Source organism: Rhinopithecus roxellana, chromosome 2 (assembly GCF_007565055.1).
Source record: "Rhinopithecus roxellana isolate Shanxi Qingling chromosome 2, ASM756505v1, whole genome shotgun sequence".
Classification (NCBI taxonomy): domain Eukaryota; kingdom Metazoa; phylum Chordata; class Mammalia; order Primates; family Cercopithecidae; genus Rhinopithecus; species Rhinopithecus roxellana.
In genome coordinates, this window is record NC_044550.1 from 34,648,219 (window position 1) to 34,669,179 (window position 20,961).

The 20,961-nt window shown below is 41.7% G+C and overlaps 1 protein-coding gene across 2 annotated transcripts in view; it reads right to left on the reverse strand.

Annotated features, from left to right (window-relative positions):
* ANXA3 (annexin A3) overlaps positions 1-20,961 on the reverse strand; it is a 100,232-nt gene that overhangs the window by 29,338 nt on the left and 49,933 nt on the right. For both annotated transcript variants that reach the window (XM_010384573.2, XM_030915547.1), the window contains 3 exons: positions 11,950-12,037; positions 5,720-5,814; positions 2,270-2,383 (listed from right to left, as the gene is read on the reverse strand). In XM_010384573.2, coding sequence (XP_010382875.1) covers positions 2,270-2,383; positions 5,720-5,814; positions 11,950-12,037 — 297 coding nt within the window. The remainder of the gene's footprint in view (positions 1-2,269; positions 2,384-5,719; positions 5,815-11,949; positions 12,038-20,961) is intronic.

Genomic DNA, 20,961 nt, shown 5'->3' on the forward strand with positions numbered 1-20,961 from the left:
GCAGACCTGATCCAATCAGTTGAAAGGGCTTAAGACCAGAGGTAAGGCTTCTGTTTAGAAGATTCTTTCTGTGGACAGCTTCAGCTTGTGCCCAAGAGTTCCAGCCTGCCTTTCCTGACAGCCTGCCCTACAGATTTTGAACTTGCCTAACCAATCCCATAATCATGTAACCAATTCTTCTTCTTCTTCTTCTTCTTTTTTTTTTTTTTTGAGACAGGGTCTCAGGCTGGAGTGCAGTGGCACAGTCGTGGCTCATTGCAGCCTAGACCTGCTGGGCTTAAGTGACTCTCCCACCTCAGCCTCCCAAACAGCTGGGACTACAGGCATGAGCCACCATGCCTGGCTAATTTTTTTTTTCTTCTTCTTTTTTTTTTTTTATTATACTTTAAGTTCTAGGGTACATGTGCACAACATGCAGGTTTGTTACATATGTATACATGTGCCATGTTGGTGCACTGCACCCATTAACTCGTCATTTACATTAGGTATATCTCCTAATGCTATCCCTCACCCTCCCCCCTCCCCACAACAGGCCCTGATGTGTGATGATCCTCTTTTGTGTCCAACTGATCTCATTGTTCAATTCCCACCTATGAGTAAGCACAAGCGGTGTTTGGTTTTCTGTTCTTGCGGTAGTTTGCTGAGAATGATGGTTTCCAGCTGCATCCATGTCCCTACAAAGGACACTCAAGACCTGGGCTGAAGTGATTCTCCCACCTCAGCCTCCCAAATAGCTGGGACTACAGGCATGAGCCATCACGCCTGGCTAATTTTTAAAAATTTTTTGTAAACACAAGTTCTCACTATGTTGCTCAGTTTGAGGCCGGTTTTGAACTCCTGAGCTCGAGCAACCTCCCACCATGGCCTCCAATTCTTTCCAATAAATTTTTGTTGTTGTTGTTTCGAGACAGGGTCTCATTGTCACCCAGACTAAAGTGCAGTGGCACAATCTCAGCTCACTGCAACCTCGACCTTCTGGGCTCAGGTGATCCTCCCACCACAGCCTCCCAAGTAGCTGGGACTACAGGAATGCACTACTATGCACAGCTAATTTTTTTTTATTTTTTGTAGAGACAGGGTTTCTCCAAGTTGCCCAGGCTGATCTCAAACTCTTGAGCTCAAGTAATCTACCTACCTTGGCCTCCCAAAGTATTGGGATTACAGGCACGAGCCATAGCACCTGGCCTTACAATAAATCTTTTAACGTCTATGTCCTGCCTATTGGTTCTGCTTCTCTGAGGGAACCCTCACTGATATAAATAGAATTTTAAAAAGTCACCAAGTTAGACAGGACCTGCACTATGTTGGGTAATGAAGGTCATGATAAGGAGCTTGGATTTTAAGTGTTCAAAGCCATTGGAAATTTATGCAGGTAAATAACATAATCTGATTTTTTTTTTTTTTTTTTTTTTTTTTTTGAGACGGAGTCTTGCTCTGCTGCCCAGGCTGGAGTGCAGTGGCCGGCTCTCAGCTCACTGCAAGCTCCGCCTCCCGGGTTCACGCCATTCTCCTGTCTCAGCCTCCCGAGTAGCTGGGACTACAGGCGCCCGCCTCGTCGCCCGGCTAGTTTTTTGTATTTTTTAGTAGAGACGGGGTTTCACCGTATTAGCCAGGATGGTCTCGATCTCCTGACCTCATGATCCGCCCGTCTCGGCCTCCCAAAGTGCTGGGATTACAGGCTTGAGCCACCGCGCCCGGCCCATAATCTGATTTTTTAAATAAATTAATAAAAATAATTTTGGCTATTCTGTGTAGAATGAATTTGAGGTGGGCAAAAATGGAGGCAAAAGGACTAGTTAGAAGCCTATTGATACGGACCAGTCAAGAGATGATGGTAGTCAGACTAGAACGGTAGCAATGGATTTTGAGAGAAGTGCACATATTTACAATGGATTTTGAAGTAAAACTAATGAACCTGCTGATAGATTTGGGAGAGTGGAAGGGTAAGAGAAAACAAGGGTTCAAGGATAATGCTAGGTTTTTAGCTTCAGTGTTGGGGTTATGACAGTGCCATTTACTTTCAATGATGACAAACTAGAGAACTTGACTCTTCATGTCAAACAAAGATATGACAAAATTCTTCCAGCCCAGGAACATTTGGGCTTAAGGTTCTACAACTGTTCCCTATTTCAGAGTCATTCTACCACTGGGAGAGTACAGACCAAAATGGCATCCAAGTCCACCCATCACAAGTGTGCGCTGGCCAGAAAGTCACTATTTTTGATGACTCGGTCAAACCCTGGGCAGAAATGGCTTGTGGGGCTCATACCTTCATGGATTTCTTTAGCTGCTTTGCATCAAAGACTGCTGGTGGAGTCACTAGGGCCACCATGAGATGCTCAAAATGGCCAGAGAGATCACCCTTCAAGTCATCTTTCAGCTCCTAAAATCAAAAAACCAAGGAGAAAAATGTGAAATACTTTTCCTTTCTCTTCCTCTAAAGTCACCTAGTGAAAGATGAACATATGTATCAAAATCAGACAAAACATGTCCATCCACAGGGAATAAACAGAAGTGTTGAAAATATTTCTATGAATATTAATCTGCATTTTCTAATTACTCCCAAATTGTTCTGTTTTGTAGAGGTTTTTTGAAGGAGAGCCAAATGGGAGGGCTTCATGAGTGCCACAGTTAGGAACTGTATTCAAATGCATTTCCTAGGTCCCCCATGCTTTCAGTGCTTAGGCTGGGGTGAGGGAAGAGGAAGAGGAACCCTTATAAATTCACACCCAACTTCACTGGGAGGTGCTGTATTCCTGGGTGTCTTGCCTCTCAGTAACTCCCAAGAGCTCCAAGAGGAAGGGGAAGGGAGGACAGTGGCTGGTCATGTGTCTCTGGTGAGAACGTGGAACTAGGTGGCATCAGAAGCAATTTTCTGGCAACAAGTAAAGAAAGAAAACCCCTAAGTGTGGCAATATATTAGACTTATTTTTTTGACAAATAATAATTGTACGTATTCATAAAGTACATAGTGATGTTTCAATACATATAATGTATGGTAATCAGATCAGGGTAATTGCATACCCATCATCTCAAACATTTAACATTTTTTTGTTTTAGGAATATTCAGTATCCTCCTTCTAGCTATTTGAAACTACATTATTGTTAACTGAGTCATCCTATAGGGCTATGAACACTAGAACTTAGCCTCTTACAGACATTACCTATTGGTATTGTTTTGAGTACTGTTTTCACACGTAAGTACAGTCCATCTCCCCTGCCTAAAGGGGGGTAACAGGGTTTCTACTTTCAATATTCAATGGCATAATACTGAATAATGTTTGTTCCTGTTCCTGATTATTTTCAGCTCTGAAATAGGTGCTGGTAGCCTCTGAGCCTGCTGCAACGCCGTGGGCACAGACCGACACTACCACACTCCTGGGGGGTGCAGCAGCATGTTCCTGCTGAAACAAATGGGATGGCGTTCAGTGTTCCCAGCTCGGCTTTAATTGCCACAGCGTTTTTTTCCTCTCTAAATGGTAAATTTCACTACCATCTGTCCTCAATCCAAGCCACTGCAGCCGAATCTTACTTCACAGATCTCATCCTATTCCACTGTGAGAAATGGTTGTTCCCCTCCACCTCCATCTTTCTTCCATATTTTGGAAATACTGAAAGGCCAATAGACCACTCACCTTCTCTTTATGTGAAAGTGTTGTCTTGCCCAGAAGCCAGGCAATTCATTCAATTCAACAAATGTTTTCTAGGCACCTGCTCTGTGCTAGGCCTTTAAAGGTAAGTTAGACAAAGTCCTTATCCTGAGACATTCTGCCCTCATGGGAAACACAGAAATATTCAAAGATAAAATTTCAATATTATATGTTAAGTATCTGATAAAGGGAGCTCAGAGAAGGGTGTCTTAATGGAGCCTGGGGGCCTGGAGAACACTTCCAGGAGGTAATTGCTGAGCTGCCTGTGGATGGTCACTAGACCCTCTCAACAGTCTCCATTTGTACCTTTTCCCTCCACAATTCATTATCTACAGCAGCCAAAATAATCCTTTAAAAATAAAAACTGCATTATATTATTCCTCTGCTTACAAACCTCCAGTGGTTCCCTGTGGCCCTTAGAACAAAATCTAAACTCTATCAAGACCCTTAGCATGTTCTCAACCTCTCTCCAGCCTCATCTCTTTCTTCTGCCCCCTTCACTTTCTACATTCCTGCCATATTGGAATTCTTTATTTCTCACATATTCCCTGCTTCTTTTTGCATCAGGGCTTTTGTATTTGCTGTACCTTAAATACTATCTCCTGATCAAGCAGAGCAGAACCCCTAGTATTGTTTAGGCTTAGTAGGGAGTAAGGTAACAATCCCTCACTGACATTCTTTCATCACCCTATCTGCAGGAGCCAGTCACCAGTCACTGTCTATCATATCAACCATTTTAATTCTTTCATATCACTTATCATATCTGAATTATTTTTATTTACTTGTTTATTATATTCTAATAGAATGTTAGCTCCATGAAAGAAGGCAGGATCTGTTTTCTTTTTTTTTTTTTTTTTGAGGTGGAGTCTTGCTTTGTTGCCCAGGCTGGAGTGCAGTGGCCGGATCTCAGCTCACTGCAAGCTCTGCCTTCCGGGTTCACGCCATTCTCCTGCCTCAGCCTCCCGAGTAGCTGGGACTACAGGCGCCCGCCATCTCGCCTGGCTAGTTTTATGTATTTTTCAGTAGAGACGGGGTTTCACCGTGTTAGCCAGGATGGTCTCGATCTGCTGACCTCGTGATCTGCTCGTCTCGGCCTCCCAAAGTGCTGGGATTACAGGCTTGAGCCACCGTGCCCGGCCGGATCTGTTTTCTATACCAGTCTATATCCAATGTCTAGGATACCTCCTAACACAGATTAGTACTCGAAAATAGGCGTTGGACAAAGAAACTGTATAGCAAAGACCAAGTCTTACTTTTTGCTTTTTTTTTTTTTTTGAGACAGAGTCTTGCTCTGTCAATCTTGGCTCGCTGAAGCCTCTGTTTCCCGGTTCAAGCGATTCTCCTGCCTCAGCCCTCAGCCTCCCGAGTAGCTGGGATTACAGGCATGTGCCATCACACCAGGCTAATTTCTGCATTTTTAGTAGAAATGGGGTTTTACCATGTTGGTCAGGCTGGTCTCAAACTCCTGATCTCAGGTTATCCACCTGCCTGGGCCTCCCAAAGTTACTTGTTCTTATACAGTTAGTTTCTGCTAATTACTAACTTTTCATTTGCTGAATGAATTAAACCTATAACTACATAAGTATTTTAAAATTGAAAGAGAAATAAAAGGTTATCTAAGACAGAATTAGTCAGATAGTTGGCCTGGTAATTCTTTGTTGTGGAGGGCTGCCTTGAGCATTCTCGGATGCTTGTAGCATCCCTGACCTATGCCTACTACATGCTAGAAGCACCCCCCACCATCCTGTTTGTGATCATCAGAACGTCTCCATTCATCCCAAATGTCCCCTGGGGAGCAAAATCACTTCTGGTTTAGAACCCACTGGGCTAAGGCAAACCTTACCCTACAAGGGAAGAAACTGAGACCCAGAAAGACCAATTAACATGCCCAAAGTCAGTCAGCCAGTTCAAGGCAAAACCACAACTCAGATTCCAGGCTCCTGACTGGATGTACAGGGCATCATCTGTTACACTCAGCCTGAAACAGAAAACTGTAGGCATAACTATGTGGGAGCGACCATGGTACATTAACGATCTCTTTACTGCCTGTCATGTAAACATGACCTTACCTTTCCATATGCTGCCTGATATTCCTTAACAATCAGCTGCCGCTGTGCATTTGACCTCTCAGTCAGAATGCTGATGAGCATTTTCTCATCGGTTCCTAAATGAAACAAAAGTTATTTACTCAATATTCATGTTCAATATCTGTCTTGAACAAAAGCAAAATGATCAATGGCCTGAGACAAATGCAGAGAGTAAGGCATTTTAATTCCCAACTTCTTACCTGGTTGGGATCGTTATTTATTTATTTATTTTGTTTGCCTGAGTTTTGGAAAAGGAAGTTAACTCTATTTGGATAGTTCTGGGGGAAGGAAACAATCATTGTCTAAATACTCCTTTCTGTACATCAGACAAAAGAACATACTACTTTTGAACTTGACGTTTTTACCTTTATGAGGTTTGGTTACTGTCTTATTGCCTTTTATTTCTCTCCCATAGTTGATATCAAAATATTTCTTCCTCTGGAAAACAGGAACTAACCCTTATTGAGAATCTGCCCTGCATGAAACGCCCTTTTATTCATTGCCATAGTTAATATTCACAGGGGCCCGCTGTACTAAAGTGAAGACACGAACTTATCTTCCTTGCCAAAGTCATACAACTTCTGAGTGGTCCAGCAAGAAGTTGAACCCAAATCTCTGACCACAAAACATATATACATATATATATATATATATATATATATATATATATATATTTTTTTTTTTTTTGAGACGGAGTCTCGCTCTGTCACCCAGGCTGGAGTGCTGTGGCCGGATCTCAGCTCACTGCAAGCTCCGCCTCCCGGGTTCACGCCATTCTCCTGCCTCAGCCTCCCAGGTAGCTGGGACTACAGGCGCCGCCACCTCGCCCGGCTAGTTTTTTTGTAGTTTTTAGTAGAGACGGGGTTTCACCATGTTAGCCAGGATGGTCTCGATCTCCTGATCTCGCGATCTGCCCGTCTCGGCCTCCCAAAGTGCTAGGATTACAGGCTTGAGCCACCGCACCCGGCCAAAACATATATTTCTATCTCTGGTCCACATCTCTCTCATGCATTTCTTCCACATCCCTCCCTCCCTCCCTTCCTTCCTTCCTTCCTTCCCTCCTTTCCTTCCTTCCTTCCTTCCTTCTTTCCTTCCTCCTTCCTCCCTCCCTCCCTCCTCCCTTCTTTCCTCCCTTCCTCCCTCCATCCCTCCCTCCCCCCTTCTTTCCTCCCTTCCTCCCTTTCTCCGTCTCTCTCTCTCCCCACCACCCTCTCTCTCTCATTGCCCAGGCTGCAATGCAATAGCACCATCTCGGCTCACTGCAACCATCACCTCCCAGGTTCAAGCGATTCTCCTGCCTCAGCCTCCCAAGTAGCTGGGATTACAGGCATGTGCAATCATGCCTAGCTAATTTTTTTTATTTAGTAGAGATGGGGTTTCACCACGTTGATCAGGCTGGTCTGAACTCCTGACCTCAGATGATCCACCCACCTCAGCCTCCCAAAGTGCTGGGATTTCAGGGCTAAGCCACCGTGCCTGACCTCTCTCATGAATTTCAAACCCATATACAAAATGAATTGTTTGTAAGTGAAAGGTAACATCAGGCCAGAGCTGATGCCGGCCTGCCTGAGAATGACCTCAAGGTCACTCTTATCTTGGTGACTACAGTAGTAAGATAAACGTGGAAAGTTGTGTCTTATTAATTTCCCAGCCCATGATGATACCTGGTTTGGGAAGCTGTGAATTGGCTTGCAGGCCTAGAGCACGCATGACTAGAGAGGTATAAAAGAGCACCCGGAACTCAATGCTCAACTTCTTTGTGTCAAGGTGACCCTCACAGACCTCATCTACACACTTCCAAGGCAGTGGTACATAACTTACATCAAAGATGATGCAAAAGCTTCTGTGTACTTGGTTAGCTGCTGGGCCTCCCAGTGAAAGATGCTGCCTTTCTGTGTCTTTGGTTTTGTATTCTTATACATAGTTAAGTAAATACTGAATCAGATTAAAGTGTGTTTGTGCTCTGTGGGTCTGAGTACCAATGTGGACCCTTCATGTGTGTACCGTACCCAGCATCTGTGTCAGTACACTACCAGCCACCTCAACTGCACAAGTGTCTGAAACTCAGTGTGTTCTGGGTGGACTTTATTGTATTTCCTCTCTGACTTGTCTGTCTTTCTATGTTCCCTCATCCACAACTATGGATATAGTTATCCAGGCAAAAATCCTGGGAATCAGCTCAGATTCCTTTCTTATCTTATTCTCTATATTATAGCAATTATCTGCATCTCTTACATTTGTCATCTCCTCCGCATGCCCTCTGCCACTGTGTCCTTATCATATTTTACCTGGATAACCTAAATCGCCTCCTAATGTGACCCCCGTATAATTATTCCTGTACACTACTGCCTAAGTAAATGTTTAAAAACACAATCTGATCATGTTATCCACTTGACTAAAATTCAAATGGCTCTTTGTAATCTTCAGGATGAAGTTTAAGCCCCTTAGCTCGTATATCAGCTCATTATGAACTCTCCTGCCTTATGTCTTTGTTCTCATTTTCTACCCCCTCTCTGCATCTCTATAACCTATGCAACTGGACTACAAATATACCAAACTACCTGCAGTTATTTGTAGTTTGTATGCCTGGCAGTTTCTCATCTCTTATTTTTAAACATGCTCAAGATCAAAAACTAAGCCAAGATGCCTCCGGTTCAGAGACTGGGTCTGACCTAGCCCTAACGCAAACGCCATTATGATACCTGATTCTGAACTCAGAACATGTCAGAAGTGGTGCTCATAAACAATAACCTCCTTCTTAAAGAAGGCCTGTAAGCCAAAGTGCAAATTCACGAAGAAACATAATGTTTAAAAAGAGGCGACAGAATTTAAAGACTATTAACCTCATGAAACAGTCTACTCAACACTAGATATAAATAGGGCAATCAGGCTGGGTGCAGTGGCTCACATCTGCAATCCCAGGACTTCGGGAGGACAAGGCAGAAGGATTGCTTGAGCCCAGGAGTCCAAGACTAGCCTGGGCAACATAGCAAGACCCTGTCGCTACAAAAAATTTAAAAATTAGGCACACATTGTGATGAGCACCTATAGTCCTAGCAACACCAGAGGCTGAGGCCGTAGGATCCCTCAAGCCCAGGAGTTTGAGGCTGTAGTGGGCTATGATCATATCACTGCACTTGAGCCTAGGTGACACAGCAAGCCCTTCTCCCTTAAAAAAAAAAAAAAAGGGCAGTCAAGAGATAAATGAAGAAATAATTTACATTGAAAAATGGAAAAAAAAAAACCTTAAACAGGCAGAAATAACATAATATTATATTGATATAAAGTTCTAATATAGTATATTTATGGAATTTGACAAGCCGATTTTAAAATTCATAGAGGAGGGCAAAGAGCCAAAAAAAACATTGCCCAGTAGATATTTAGTGTCATTATAAAACCCTAATAATCGTGACAATGGGAGAGGCAAATAGATAAATGAAGCATAACAGAGAAGAGAAAAATAGGGAAATGTAAAACCGAGGTGACATTACATACCAATCAGTGTGAAAAGGATGAGCTCTTCAATACATTGTTCTGGGACAATTAAATGTCCACATGAAATAGAATAAAATGAGACACCTTTAAATACCATCCATGAACATTAATTTCATGTAGATTAAAGATCATAATATGAAAAATAAAATTTCAAAACTTTGAAAAAAAATGTAGGAGAATATCTTTATGACTTCATTATAGAAAAGATTCAATAAGAATAAATCCTAGACAAAAATATTGGTAAACTTGATTTCACTAAAATTTAAAACTTCTATGCAATAAAAATTACTGTAACCAATTGTATTAATCCATTTTCACGTTGCTGATAAAGACATACCCTAGACTGGGCAATTTATGAAGGAAAGAGGTTTAATGGAGAACTCACAGTTCCATGTGTCTGGGGAAGCCTCACAATCATGGTGGAAGGGAAGGAGGAGCAAGTCACATCTTATGTGGATGGCGGCAGGCAAGGAGAGAGCTTATGCAGAGAAACTCCACCTTATAAAGCCATCAGATCTTGTAACACTTATTCACTATCATGTGAACAGTACGGAAAAGACCTGTCCCCATGATTCAATCATCTCCCACCAGGTCCCTCCCACAATATGTGGGAATTATGGGAGCTACAAGATGAGATTTGGGTGGGGACACAGGACCAAACCATGTCACCAATGTTAAAAGAAAACCATGAACTTATAGGAAATATTTTCATGGTTTGTAATATTTTTTAAAAGTTTGTATTGAGGAATTATAAAAAATTCTTGCCAATCTAAAGAAGACAAACCAACTGAAAAAAATAGATAAAATATATTTTATATTTTATTGATGTATGAAAGTGGAAGCAGATGCACAAGTGAGGATGCTTAACTGCATCAGTCATCAGGGTAGAGAGAGGAAACAAACACACATGCAGAATAAGATACCATTTAGACCCACTTAATTAGAAAAATGGAATAGTCTTACTGTAGCAAGTATTGGTGAGAACATGGAGCAAAAAGAAGTCTTGTACATTGCTGAAAGGAATGCTAATTTCTACATTCATTTCAGAGAATAGTATGGCAAAATTTCCAGTTAATTTGAAGAGAAGTATCCCCGTCAATGTGGAAATTCCAGTTCTTGTCATATTCTAGAGAAATGCTAGCAAATATGCACAGTAAGACATAAGAGGAATATTCACTGCCACATTTTTATATTGCAATATAAAAGAATTGTAGGCAATTTAAATGTTCCATCAATATTCCCATCTTCTGATATAGTGATGCAATAGATACCATGCAGTTAAAATTAATGCTCTAGAGCTAACCATATCAACATGGATAAATCTCAAAAATATAATGTTAAGAGATAAAACATATTGCAGAAGAATGTATACAGTATGATTTCATTTTATGCTGTTTGAGACCATGCAAAACAATATGTACCTGTATATATAGTGATGGTATTAAAAGTTTCATGGGAATGAACTCTAATTTGGGATGGTGTTTATCTCTAGCGAAAGGGGCAAGAGTGAAATCCAGGAAGAACTGATGGGATTGTATTGAGTTTTTTTGTTTTTTTATTTTGTTTTTGAAATAGACTCTCACTCTGTCATCCAGGCTGGAGATCAGTGGCACAATCACAGCTCAGGGCAGCCTCAACCTCCCTGGCTCAAAGTATCCCCCTACCTCAGCCTCCCAAGTAACTGGGATCACAAGCCCAAGCCCCTCACCCAGCTAATTTTTTGAGGTTTTTGGAGAGAAGGGCCCTCCCTATATTGCCAGGCTGGTGTTGAACTCCTGGGCTCTAGTGATCCTCCTGCCTCGCCTTCCCAAAGTGTTGGGATTACAGGCATGAGCCACCATGCCCAACCAAGGGGGCCATATTTGTAATAATTTATATGATAATTATTATTGCTGTTGATAGCAGTGGTGGTGGTGGTTAGACAGGACTAATACAGGGTGGCCACAGGAGAACAGAAAATTCCAGGTAGCAGTTTCACATGACTAGCAAAAGGAAACTGATGAAATAGCTGCAGAAACTAGGGGCTGATATGACCCTGAAAACCCATAGTCTGGATCAAGCTGGCTAAGACCCACTGGACCCAACGTGGTGCTGGATTGACATAGGATTCTCTTAGGATCTCATTATATGCTAATTAACATACTCAATCACACACCCACCAGTGCCATGGCAGTTCTGGAAACACTGACATTTGGTGTAAAAAGGGGTGGCACCACAGTACCAAGAAATCATCTTTTTCCCGGAATCTTCATGACTATTCCACCCCTTGGTTAAAGAAACCCATAAAGGCAACAACCCCAAACCCCCTTGTGCATCACTCTCTCTTGAGTACACTCACACTCCCCTTTCTCGAGTGTGTACTTTTCACTTTGCAATAAATCTCTGTACTTTCACTATCGTTTGACCCATCCTTGAATTTCTTCTCTAGATGGTGTCAAGAGTCTGGATATCAGCCAGGGTGGAGATCCCACCGGCATCTGGGGATCTCCCCTAGACCACCAATATCAGTGGTAGTTTTTTAATATTAAGTAAATATGATAAATGTTAGGATTTAATAAAGCTGAGTTCTCTATATATTTCCTCATTATTTCACAATTTTAGAAAATTCCTGACAATTTATCAAATTGAGTAAGCCAAGCTGAGCAAACTGAACTTTTAGATTGTAATGTGCCTGATTTGCTTCAACATTAAGAAAGGAATTGTAAAATATCACTCACCAATTCCTCTGATTGCTTTCTGAATAGCTTCAGCATCCACTGATGGGCTAAAGTCTGGATAATCTCTTATTGTTCCTCGGTGTCCAACCTAGAAGGAAATATTTGAAAGTCACATTGGTTCAAAACGACATCTTTCTTGTATTACATATGCATATTCCTTCATGCATATGAGAGGCATATGACAAACCCATAATTTGCACACCTTCCTACCACTTCAGGAGTGGCTCTGAAACTGCCTTTGCAAAATCATGACAGTAAGAGAAATGTGACATGGTTGACTCCATCTTGCTTTTAGCCTCACAGGCTGGCTGTCTTTGCTCATTCCTGGGTGTGGGCCAAACTAACTTCAGGAGGAATTTAGTTTATAGTTTAAATGATACTAGCTCTTCCCCAAAGCTAAACTACCCTTGTAAAATTAATGAAAGTCTACCAAGTTAGGAGGATGAGAGGGGCCTGAATTTTACTAAGATGTAGGCATAGTTACATAATTACCAGCCATTATTCTGGAGGTCACAATATTTGCAGCCTCCCCAATTACTCCTGCAGATAACATCACTATTATAGAACCTACAATTGGCCTTTTGAGATGTCTCTTCAGGCTTTTGCATTTCTGACTACTGGACAGCCCCACTCAGACCAACAACTCCTCTGGTGGCCTCCACTTAGAAGCGGACTCAGCCTACAAGGACTGTTTTCTATACCCCTATGATTGCATCCCCAACCAATAAACATGCCCCCTTCCCTAGCCCCCTGCCCACCATTTTATCCTTGAAAAATCCCTAACTTCTGAGCCTTCAGGGAGATTGATTTGGGTAATAACTCTGTCTCCTACATGGTGTGGCCAGCCTGGCATCAATTATACTCTTTCTTTACTGCAATGCCATGGTCTCAGTGGACTGATTGTGTCTGTGCAGTGAGCAGGAAGAACCCATTTAGCAGTTCCAGTTTCAGTGACGGTCTACCCCCCAGACATAGGGAATATGATATCTACTCCATATCTCAGGAGTCCTCTTTTTCTCTTATGTAACAAATTACAAATATGAAACATTGGTTCTGTACAGCAGTAAGTTGTGTTAATCTTGGTGACACTGAAGAAAATTTGTTTTAAAGTAGCATTTGCAGGACAGCAACAAGAAAGCTGAAATTTCCTAAATCTTCTTGTTTTTCAAGTGATAATTCAAAGCTTATCATGGCATCTCACACAGAAGTAACTGTGGTTTACAAACTTCAAGGTGTTTTAATTAATGTTGACCATTGTCCTTGGGGAACTCCAGACTAAATGATCCATAAATGAAAACCCCCTTAGGACTGTCTGTTCTTGAGCTTTGTTTAATGAATGTGCAATTAGAAGACCTTCTAAAAGCTCTGCTGACATCATAGATCTTGAGGAATTGCATGGAAGTAAAAAATGCCACGCTACTAATTTTTTTTTTTTTTTTTTTTTTTTTTTTTGAGACGGAGTCTCGCTCTGTCGCCCAGGCTGGAGTGCAGTGGCCGGATCTCAGCTCACTGCAAGCTCCGCCTCCCGGGTTTCCGCCATTCTCCTGCCTCAGCCTCCCAAGTAGCTGGGACTACAGGCACCCGCCAACTCGCCCGGCTAGTTTTTTGTATTTTTTAGTAGAGACGGGGTTTCGCCGTGTTAGCCAGGATGGTCTCGATCTCCTGACCTCGCGATCCACCCGTCTCGGCCTCCCAAAGTGCTGGGATTACAGGCTTGAGCCACCGCGCCCGGCCCACGCTACTAATTTTAAGCATGTAAATTAGAAGCATGTCAGTAAGCTAGGAAAAACCATAATACAGAAAAAATATTTTAAAATTGCTTACAAGAGTAAAGAAGGACAGCCACAAAGATGTTGAGAAAAATAAAAGTAAATGTAGATTTATATGGTAGTTCTTAACTTCTTGAATAAAAATCGGTCTTTACAGTATTAATATTTCCTTTTTAAACAGCATTTTTCTATCTTGTTACTGAATAGTATTGGCTCTGTTGTCTTGTATTAATATGGCTTCATTTTGGCTCCCTTGAAGTGTTTAATGTTTTCATGAAAGGACATTATCTGTCACACTAAAGTGAATGGAAAATTAGTGTTCTGGCACAGTAAAAAATGATAGTCTGCTGATTCCTAAGATTAGATTGAATAATTTATTTCAATACACACAAACACTGTTTAATCTTACAGCATCCAAAATAAGAACTTTAGAACCTAGAAATAATTACAAGTTAGAAACTAGTTGTGAGTGTTCCTGACCTGAAGATACCTGTAAGAAACCAATCACTTTAGTCTGGGCATGTGGCTCACTCCTGTACTCCCAGGACTCTTGGGGGCCAAGGACAGGATCACTTGAGCCCAAGAGTTCAGGGCCAGCCTGGGCAAAACAGTAAGACCCAGTCTCTACAAAATACTAAAAAATTACCAGGTGTGGTGGTATGCAGGTGTGGTCCCAGCTACTCGGGAGGCTGAGGTGAGAGGACCACTTGAGCCCAGAAGGTCAAGGCTACAGTGAGCTGTGATTGTGTCACCGCACTGTAGTCTAGGTGACAGAGTGAGGCTCTGTCTGAAAGAAAGAAAGAAAGAGAGAGAGAGAAAGAAAGAAAGAAAGAAAGAAAGAAAGAAAGAAAGAAAGAAAGAAAGAAAGAAAGAAAGAAAGAAAGAAATTAGTCACTTTAATATAATCTTTGATGAATTCCCTTTCTCCAAGGCTTGGTAAATATTTTATGGATTCACAGAGCCAACTGGCTTCATTTCACTTCTATCCACCTAGGAACTTTTGTGTTGATCTTATCTGTTCACCTTCCAGTGTCTGGCATTGTAGAAGAACTACCCCAACATTGGAGTGTTTGAGTGCTTCAGGCCCAGCACACTTTACATGCTAGGCACTTTACACACGTTAATTATAATCTGCATAACAACCCCAATAAATGAGAGTGAGCAATTGCACATAAACAGCACCAAGATTTAAGAAGACCAGAGAATTTGATTGAGTCTACACAGCTAATGGCAGGCAGAGGTTAGAATTTAAAAACAAACTAGACTATTCCAGACCATTTCTGGGGTTTCATGAAATGTAGTTTCTGTACCATCTGGGGTGATACTTCAAGTGTATATAACCAGGACCCACCTTCTATATACTGAATCATATTTTTTAGAGATGGGGTGCTAAATTCTACACGTTTAAGAAGCTCCCAGGTGATTCTGTGCCATGCAGATATTGACATGGCTGATTCTAAATATAAAAAGACAAACTTGTGGTCAGATACCAGTTGTTCATGAATCATGAAAACTCAGCGTTTGCACTCCAGCTGTGAACTTTTCACTGTCCTCTACCACCTACACATCAAAATATGCTAAAATGCCAATGCACAGAATTAGAGAAGGAGGAAATTCCCAATTCATTATGCAATTTAGTACTTAGTAAGAAATAAATGGGGGAGAACAACTTGTTTAATTACAAGGGGGGAAGAAAGTACACATACACACATCCCAACTTGAAAAAGGGCATGGCAATTCTGAAGTGGAATTTTAGTGAAACATTTAAAACTGCTTCCATTATTTAAATGAATGGCATTATTCATTTGACAGACTTGGTTGCCCAAATCACTCCGAAATATTACATGACTTACAAAAGAATCTCACAATAAAAGATTAATGAAATCTTTTAAAACTAATACATGAACAAAGTGCTTTACAAACATTTTAACTCTTACAAGGGCCTTCATGAGGTGAATTTTATTATTTCTAATTGAAAATGGAAGAAACCCAGTCTCACAGAGATTATTTGCTTAAAAGAGTTCTGCTAATAAGGACAGCCCCAGGACTCAAACCCATCGCCTTATGACTAAAATGCTCCCTGCTCTATACCACATCACAGTGCCTCAGGGGACTTCATCTTAGTGGTTCTCAAAGTGTGATTCCTGAAGCAGCAGCAGCAGCATCACCGGGAATGTGATAGAAATGCAAATTCTCAGGCCCAAGCCCAGAGTTCCTGAACCAACAACTGCAGGGCTAGGATGCAGAATCTGCGACTTAACAAACGTTCCCGGTGATTCTGGTGCACAATAAAGTTTAAGAACCACTGCTTTGGCCGGGCGCGGTGGCTCAAGCCTGTAATCCCAGCACTTTGGGAGGCCGAGACGGGCGGATCACGAGGTCAGGAGATCGAGACCATCTTGGCTAACACGGTGAAACCCGTCTCTACTAAAAAATACAAAAAACTAGCCGGGCGAGGTGGCGGGTGCCTGTAGTCCCAGCTACTCGGGAGGCTGAGGCAGGAGAATGGCATAAACCCGGGAGGCAGAGCTTGCAGTGAGCTGTGATCCGGCCACTGCACTCCAGCCTGGGCGACAGAGCGAGACTCTGTCTCAAAAAAAAAAAAAAAAAAAAAGAAAGAAAAAGAACCACTGCTTTATTTCCTTCTTAGCTGCCTAGAAAACTGAAGCAAAAATGAGCAAACAAGCCATGAATTCTCTTATGGGGTGTGGAAGATGAAGAATTTAATGATGAGCTCATCGTTTCAGGAATGTCGGCATTTTTACAGCCAAACAAGGCTGTTTGCATTGCCTGCTTCATTGCAAGTTTAATTCCTTGACATTTATATTACTAATCAATACTTGGCTGAGTTTATTTCCAGTAACCCTAGTGTCCTAACATAGTCAATACTAGTGTAGAACATCACCTGAATACTTGGCAAAGTCTATTTAAAAAAAAAATTGCCTTTGATCAGATTTCCATCCACACATTTAAACACATTTAGTTGCTTTCCTTTTCTGAAACTTGACCTTCAGATGCCTCAAAAAGAAAATGCTGCTGAAGCCAGTTGGAAAACAAATTAAAGCAAAGAATGTCTAGATAAAGGGGAAAAGTAACAGGAGCTCTTTATACTAAGAACAATTGCTGCTAATCACTATGTGCCAAGTACTGTGCTAAGGGCGTTTCCTGCATTAGCTTATTCAATCCTTGCAATAAACTTATAAGGTAGATATAATAAATTCCTTTTCACAGATGATGAAACTGATGCTTAAGTAACTTATTTAAGTTCCCACAGCCAGTAAGTGGTCTATCCCAACAGTCTTTGCTCCTAAACTAGACTAGCCTGCATCTCATTTAAACCATCTTTTTCAAGACAATATAATCTCCCTTGATCTTCTAAAACCATCCTTTGGAGGTCAGTCTTAGCACATGATGTCTTGAAGCCACTGCATGACCAAGCTCAGCCTGGGGAACTGTTTGCTATTACCCCTGGAAGAAGCCAGTCTGTTTTTGACTCACAAAAGCCAGTTGCATCTATTTCTTCACGCAAAGTGTACTGAGTTTGCAAGAAATTAAACATTTACATTCAAAAGGATGAGTGGAAGAGAAAAACAGAAGGTGCCAACCCTGTTGATATGAAACATATTTAAAGCCAAATGCTACAGAGCAAGAATAGCAGTTGCTGCAGGGACATTTTGAAGAAGCAGTGAAGCCAGATCACTCATTACTTCAGAAAGCCCTATAAAGGCCACATCCAAAAATTGAGGCTTCAAATCAAAGCCTCAGATAAAACTCCAGGACAAGGAGCTCTCAAAGAGCCAGGGAGAAAGGACGGCTCTCTGCTCAATGTCAAGATGCTGTGTTGGGTCATGAAGCTTTTATGATACAAGGAAATATGGAGTAGATTGCAAAAAAATAAAACAATCAAACTTGGGAACTGTAAGACTTCCAGTTCAATTTTTCAAGTAAAAAAGCACGTTTCCAAACCAAAGAAAATTTACCGTAAAAAAAAAAAGGCCCTGAAATAAAACGCAGTCAAGTGGGGCAGGTGTTACTGGTTGAATTCTGTCTCCCTCCAAAAATACATTAAAGCCCCAACCCACAGTACCACAGAATGTGGCCTTACTTGGGGACCAGGTTGTTGCAGATGTAATTATTTAAGATGAGGTCACATTGGAAGGCCCCCAATCCAATATCACTGGTGTCCTTATATGACAGCCACGTAAAGGCAGAGACATACAGAAAGAATGTGATGTGATGGTGAAGGCAGAGACTGGAGTTACGCAGCTGCAAGCTGCCGGTATGTGAGACCAGAATGTGCCTCTTCAAAATATGAAGGATTGTTGAAGACAAGAAGAAACAGATACTCAAGAGATCTCTTTCCTCCATTTGCCTAAAAGCAGGACAAAGATTTATGGAGACAAAAGGTATTCTGCCCTCCTGACTACAGTTACAAAGGTTAAAGACTGAAGACAGTTTAAGACCCTTGTCAGCCTGACAATGGTATTAGAAGAATTTATACTAGCAAGCTGCACTAACTAACCTTTATCTGCAAGTAATTTGCCTTTCTTCACTGCCCACCTGCAAGTTGCTGCCCATAGAGATTCAAAGGTCCCTTTCTGTTGTGGGAAGTCAGGGACCCCGAATGGATGGATTGGCTGAAGCCGCGGCGGAAGAACATAAATTGTGAAGATTTCATGGACAATTATTAGTTCCCCAAATTAATACTTTTATATTTCTTATGCCTGTATTTACTGCAATCTCTGAACATAAATTGTGAAGATTTCATGGACACTTATCACTTCCCCAATCAATACCCTTGTGATTTCCTATGCCTGTCTTTACTTTAATCTCTTAATCCCGTCATCTTCTTCCTAAACTGAGGAGGATGAATGTCACCTCATGACCCTGTGATGATTGTGTCCACTGCACAAATTGTTTGTAGAGCATGTGTGTTTGAACAATATGAAATCTGGGCATCTTAAAAAGAACAGGATAACAGCGATGTTCAGGGAACAAGAGAGGTAGCTTTGAACTGGCCGCCAGTGATCCGGATGCAACAGAGCTATATTTCTCCTCTTTCATAAGCAAATAGGAGAAATATCACTGAATTCTTTTTCTCAGCAAGGAACATCCCTGAGAAAGAGAATGCGCCCTGAGGGTAGGCCTATAAATGGCCCCTTTAGAAGCATGTGCCATCTTTCATGGTCCAAGCCGAAGGGATGAAATAAGCCCCGGTCTCCTGTAGCAATCTCCGGCTTATTAGGACGAGGAAAATTCCCACCTAATAAATTTTGGTCAGACAGGTTTTCTGCTCTCAAACCCTGTTTCCTGATAAGATGTTATCAATGACAATGTGTGCCCGAAACTTCATTAGCAATTTTAATTTCGCCTCATCCGGTGGTCCCGTGATCTCACCCTGCCTCCACTTGCTTTGTGATATTTTATTACCTTGTGAAGCATGTGATCTCTGTGACCCACACCCTATTCGTGCAATCCCTCCCCTTTTGAAAATCTCTAATAAAATCTTGCTGGTTTTACGGCTCGGGGAACATCACGGATACTGCCGACATGTGATGTCTCCCTCGGACACCCAGCTTTAAATGTCTCTCTCGTGCTCTTTCCCTTTATTTCTCAACCCAGCTGAGACACTTAGGAAATAGAAAAGAACCCACGTTAAACATCGGGAGCGGGTTCTCCCGATACCTTTCTGTTGTCTTGTTACTAAAAATTTACTGTTCTTTGTTGAAGATGCTATATAAGCTGAAATTCAAAGCCACCTCTGTGAAAACTACTCATTCTCTAGATGTCTCCATGTATACTCAAAATACACATGTTAATAAACTTCTGTTTGGTTTTCTCTTGTCCAATCTGTCTTTTGTAACAAAGGTCCTTTCCAACTAAGAACCTGTGGGGGTTACTGTTACTCCTCTATACCAGTAAACCACTAGAAACCAGGAAGAGGCTAAGAAGGACTCCCCTACAGGTTTCAGAGGGAGGATGGCCCTGCCCACACCTTGATTTTAGACTTCTAGCCTCCAGAACTATGAGATAATACATTTATGTCATTCGAAGCCAGCAGCCTGTGGTACTTTATTACTGCAGCCCTAGGAAACTAATATAGCAGGTAAAGGCCAGAGAAAAATACTGGTAACCAACCAGTTCCTACAGGGCAAATCCTAGGTTTATACTAAGAACAATTGCTGCTAATCACTATGTGCCAAGTACTGTGCTAATCGCCTAAAAGGATCCTCACCTGGGAGAAGTCCCACTGGCTGGCAATGATCGCTATGCCTATGGAAGATGATGCACAAACAGACGGCTCCCACCACTACTGCAGGCACATTCTGCAGCCCACAGGGCAGTAAGGAGAAGCAGGCGATGCTGAACGTCCACAGCAGCAAGACTGGCAGCCACTGAGATGCCTGAGGGATGCCAGGCTGACATCAGGGCTTTGCTCGTAATGTGTCCAAAGGTCTGAAGAAATGCTTATATTTGTTCTTGTGCTCACTTAAAGAAAAAATATTCATGCTTTTCAGCTTTTCCTTTTTAAATTTTTAAAACATATTTAGGGGGTACAAGTACAGATTTCTTACATGCAGATGGTGCATAGTGGTGAAGTCTTGGCTTTTATTAGTGTATCCGTCACCCGACAAGTGAACACTGTGTTCAATAGGTAATTTTCAACTCTTAGCCCCTCCCACCTTCCCACCTTTTGAAGTCTTCAATCTCTATTATTGTACTCTCTATATCAATGTGTACCCATTGTTTAGCCCCCACTTATAAGTGAGAACATGTTGTATTTGATTTTCTGTTTCTGAGTCATTTCACTCAGGATAATGGCCTCCAGTTCCATTCATGTTCCTGCAAAAGACATGATTTCATACTTTTTATTAATGAGTAGTATTCTACAGCGTGCATGTGTGTGTGTGTGTATACCACCACATTTTCTTAATTCAATCCTCTGTTGATAAACCTTAGGTTGATTCCATATTTTTGCTATTGTGAATATTTCAGCTTTTCTTTTTTAAATACAGTGATTTCATCATTGGGGCAGTGCCAGAGCAAGAGGACTGGAATGTGAGAACAGAGGAGGGTGTGGGATGGAGTAGAAAGATGAATGTGATTCAGGAATCAGGGAAGACAGGAACAAACAAGCCATTGATGTTGTATTTTCCATGACACATGAGTTATAAAAAGACTTGACCCCTTGGAGAGTGTGTCACTCACAGCTAGCCTGCCTTCCATTGGCTCCTATGCCTCA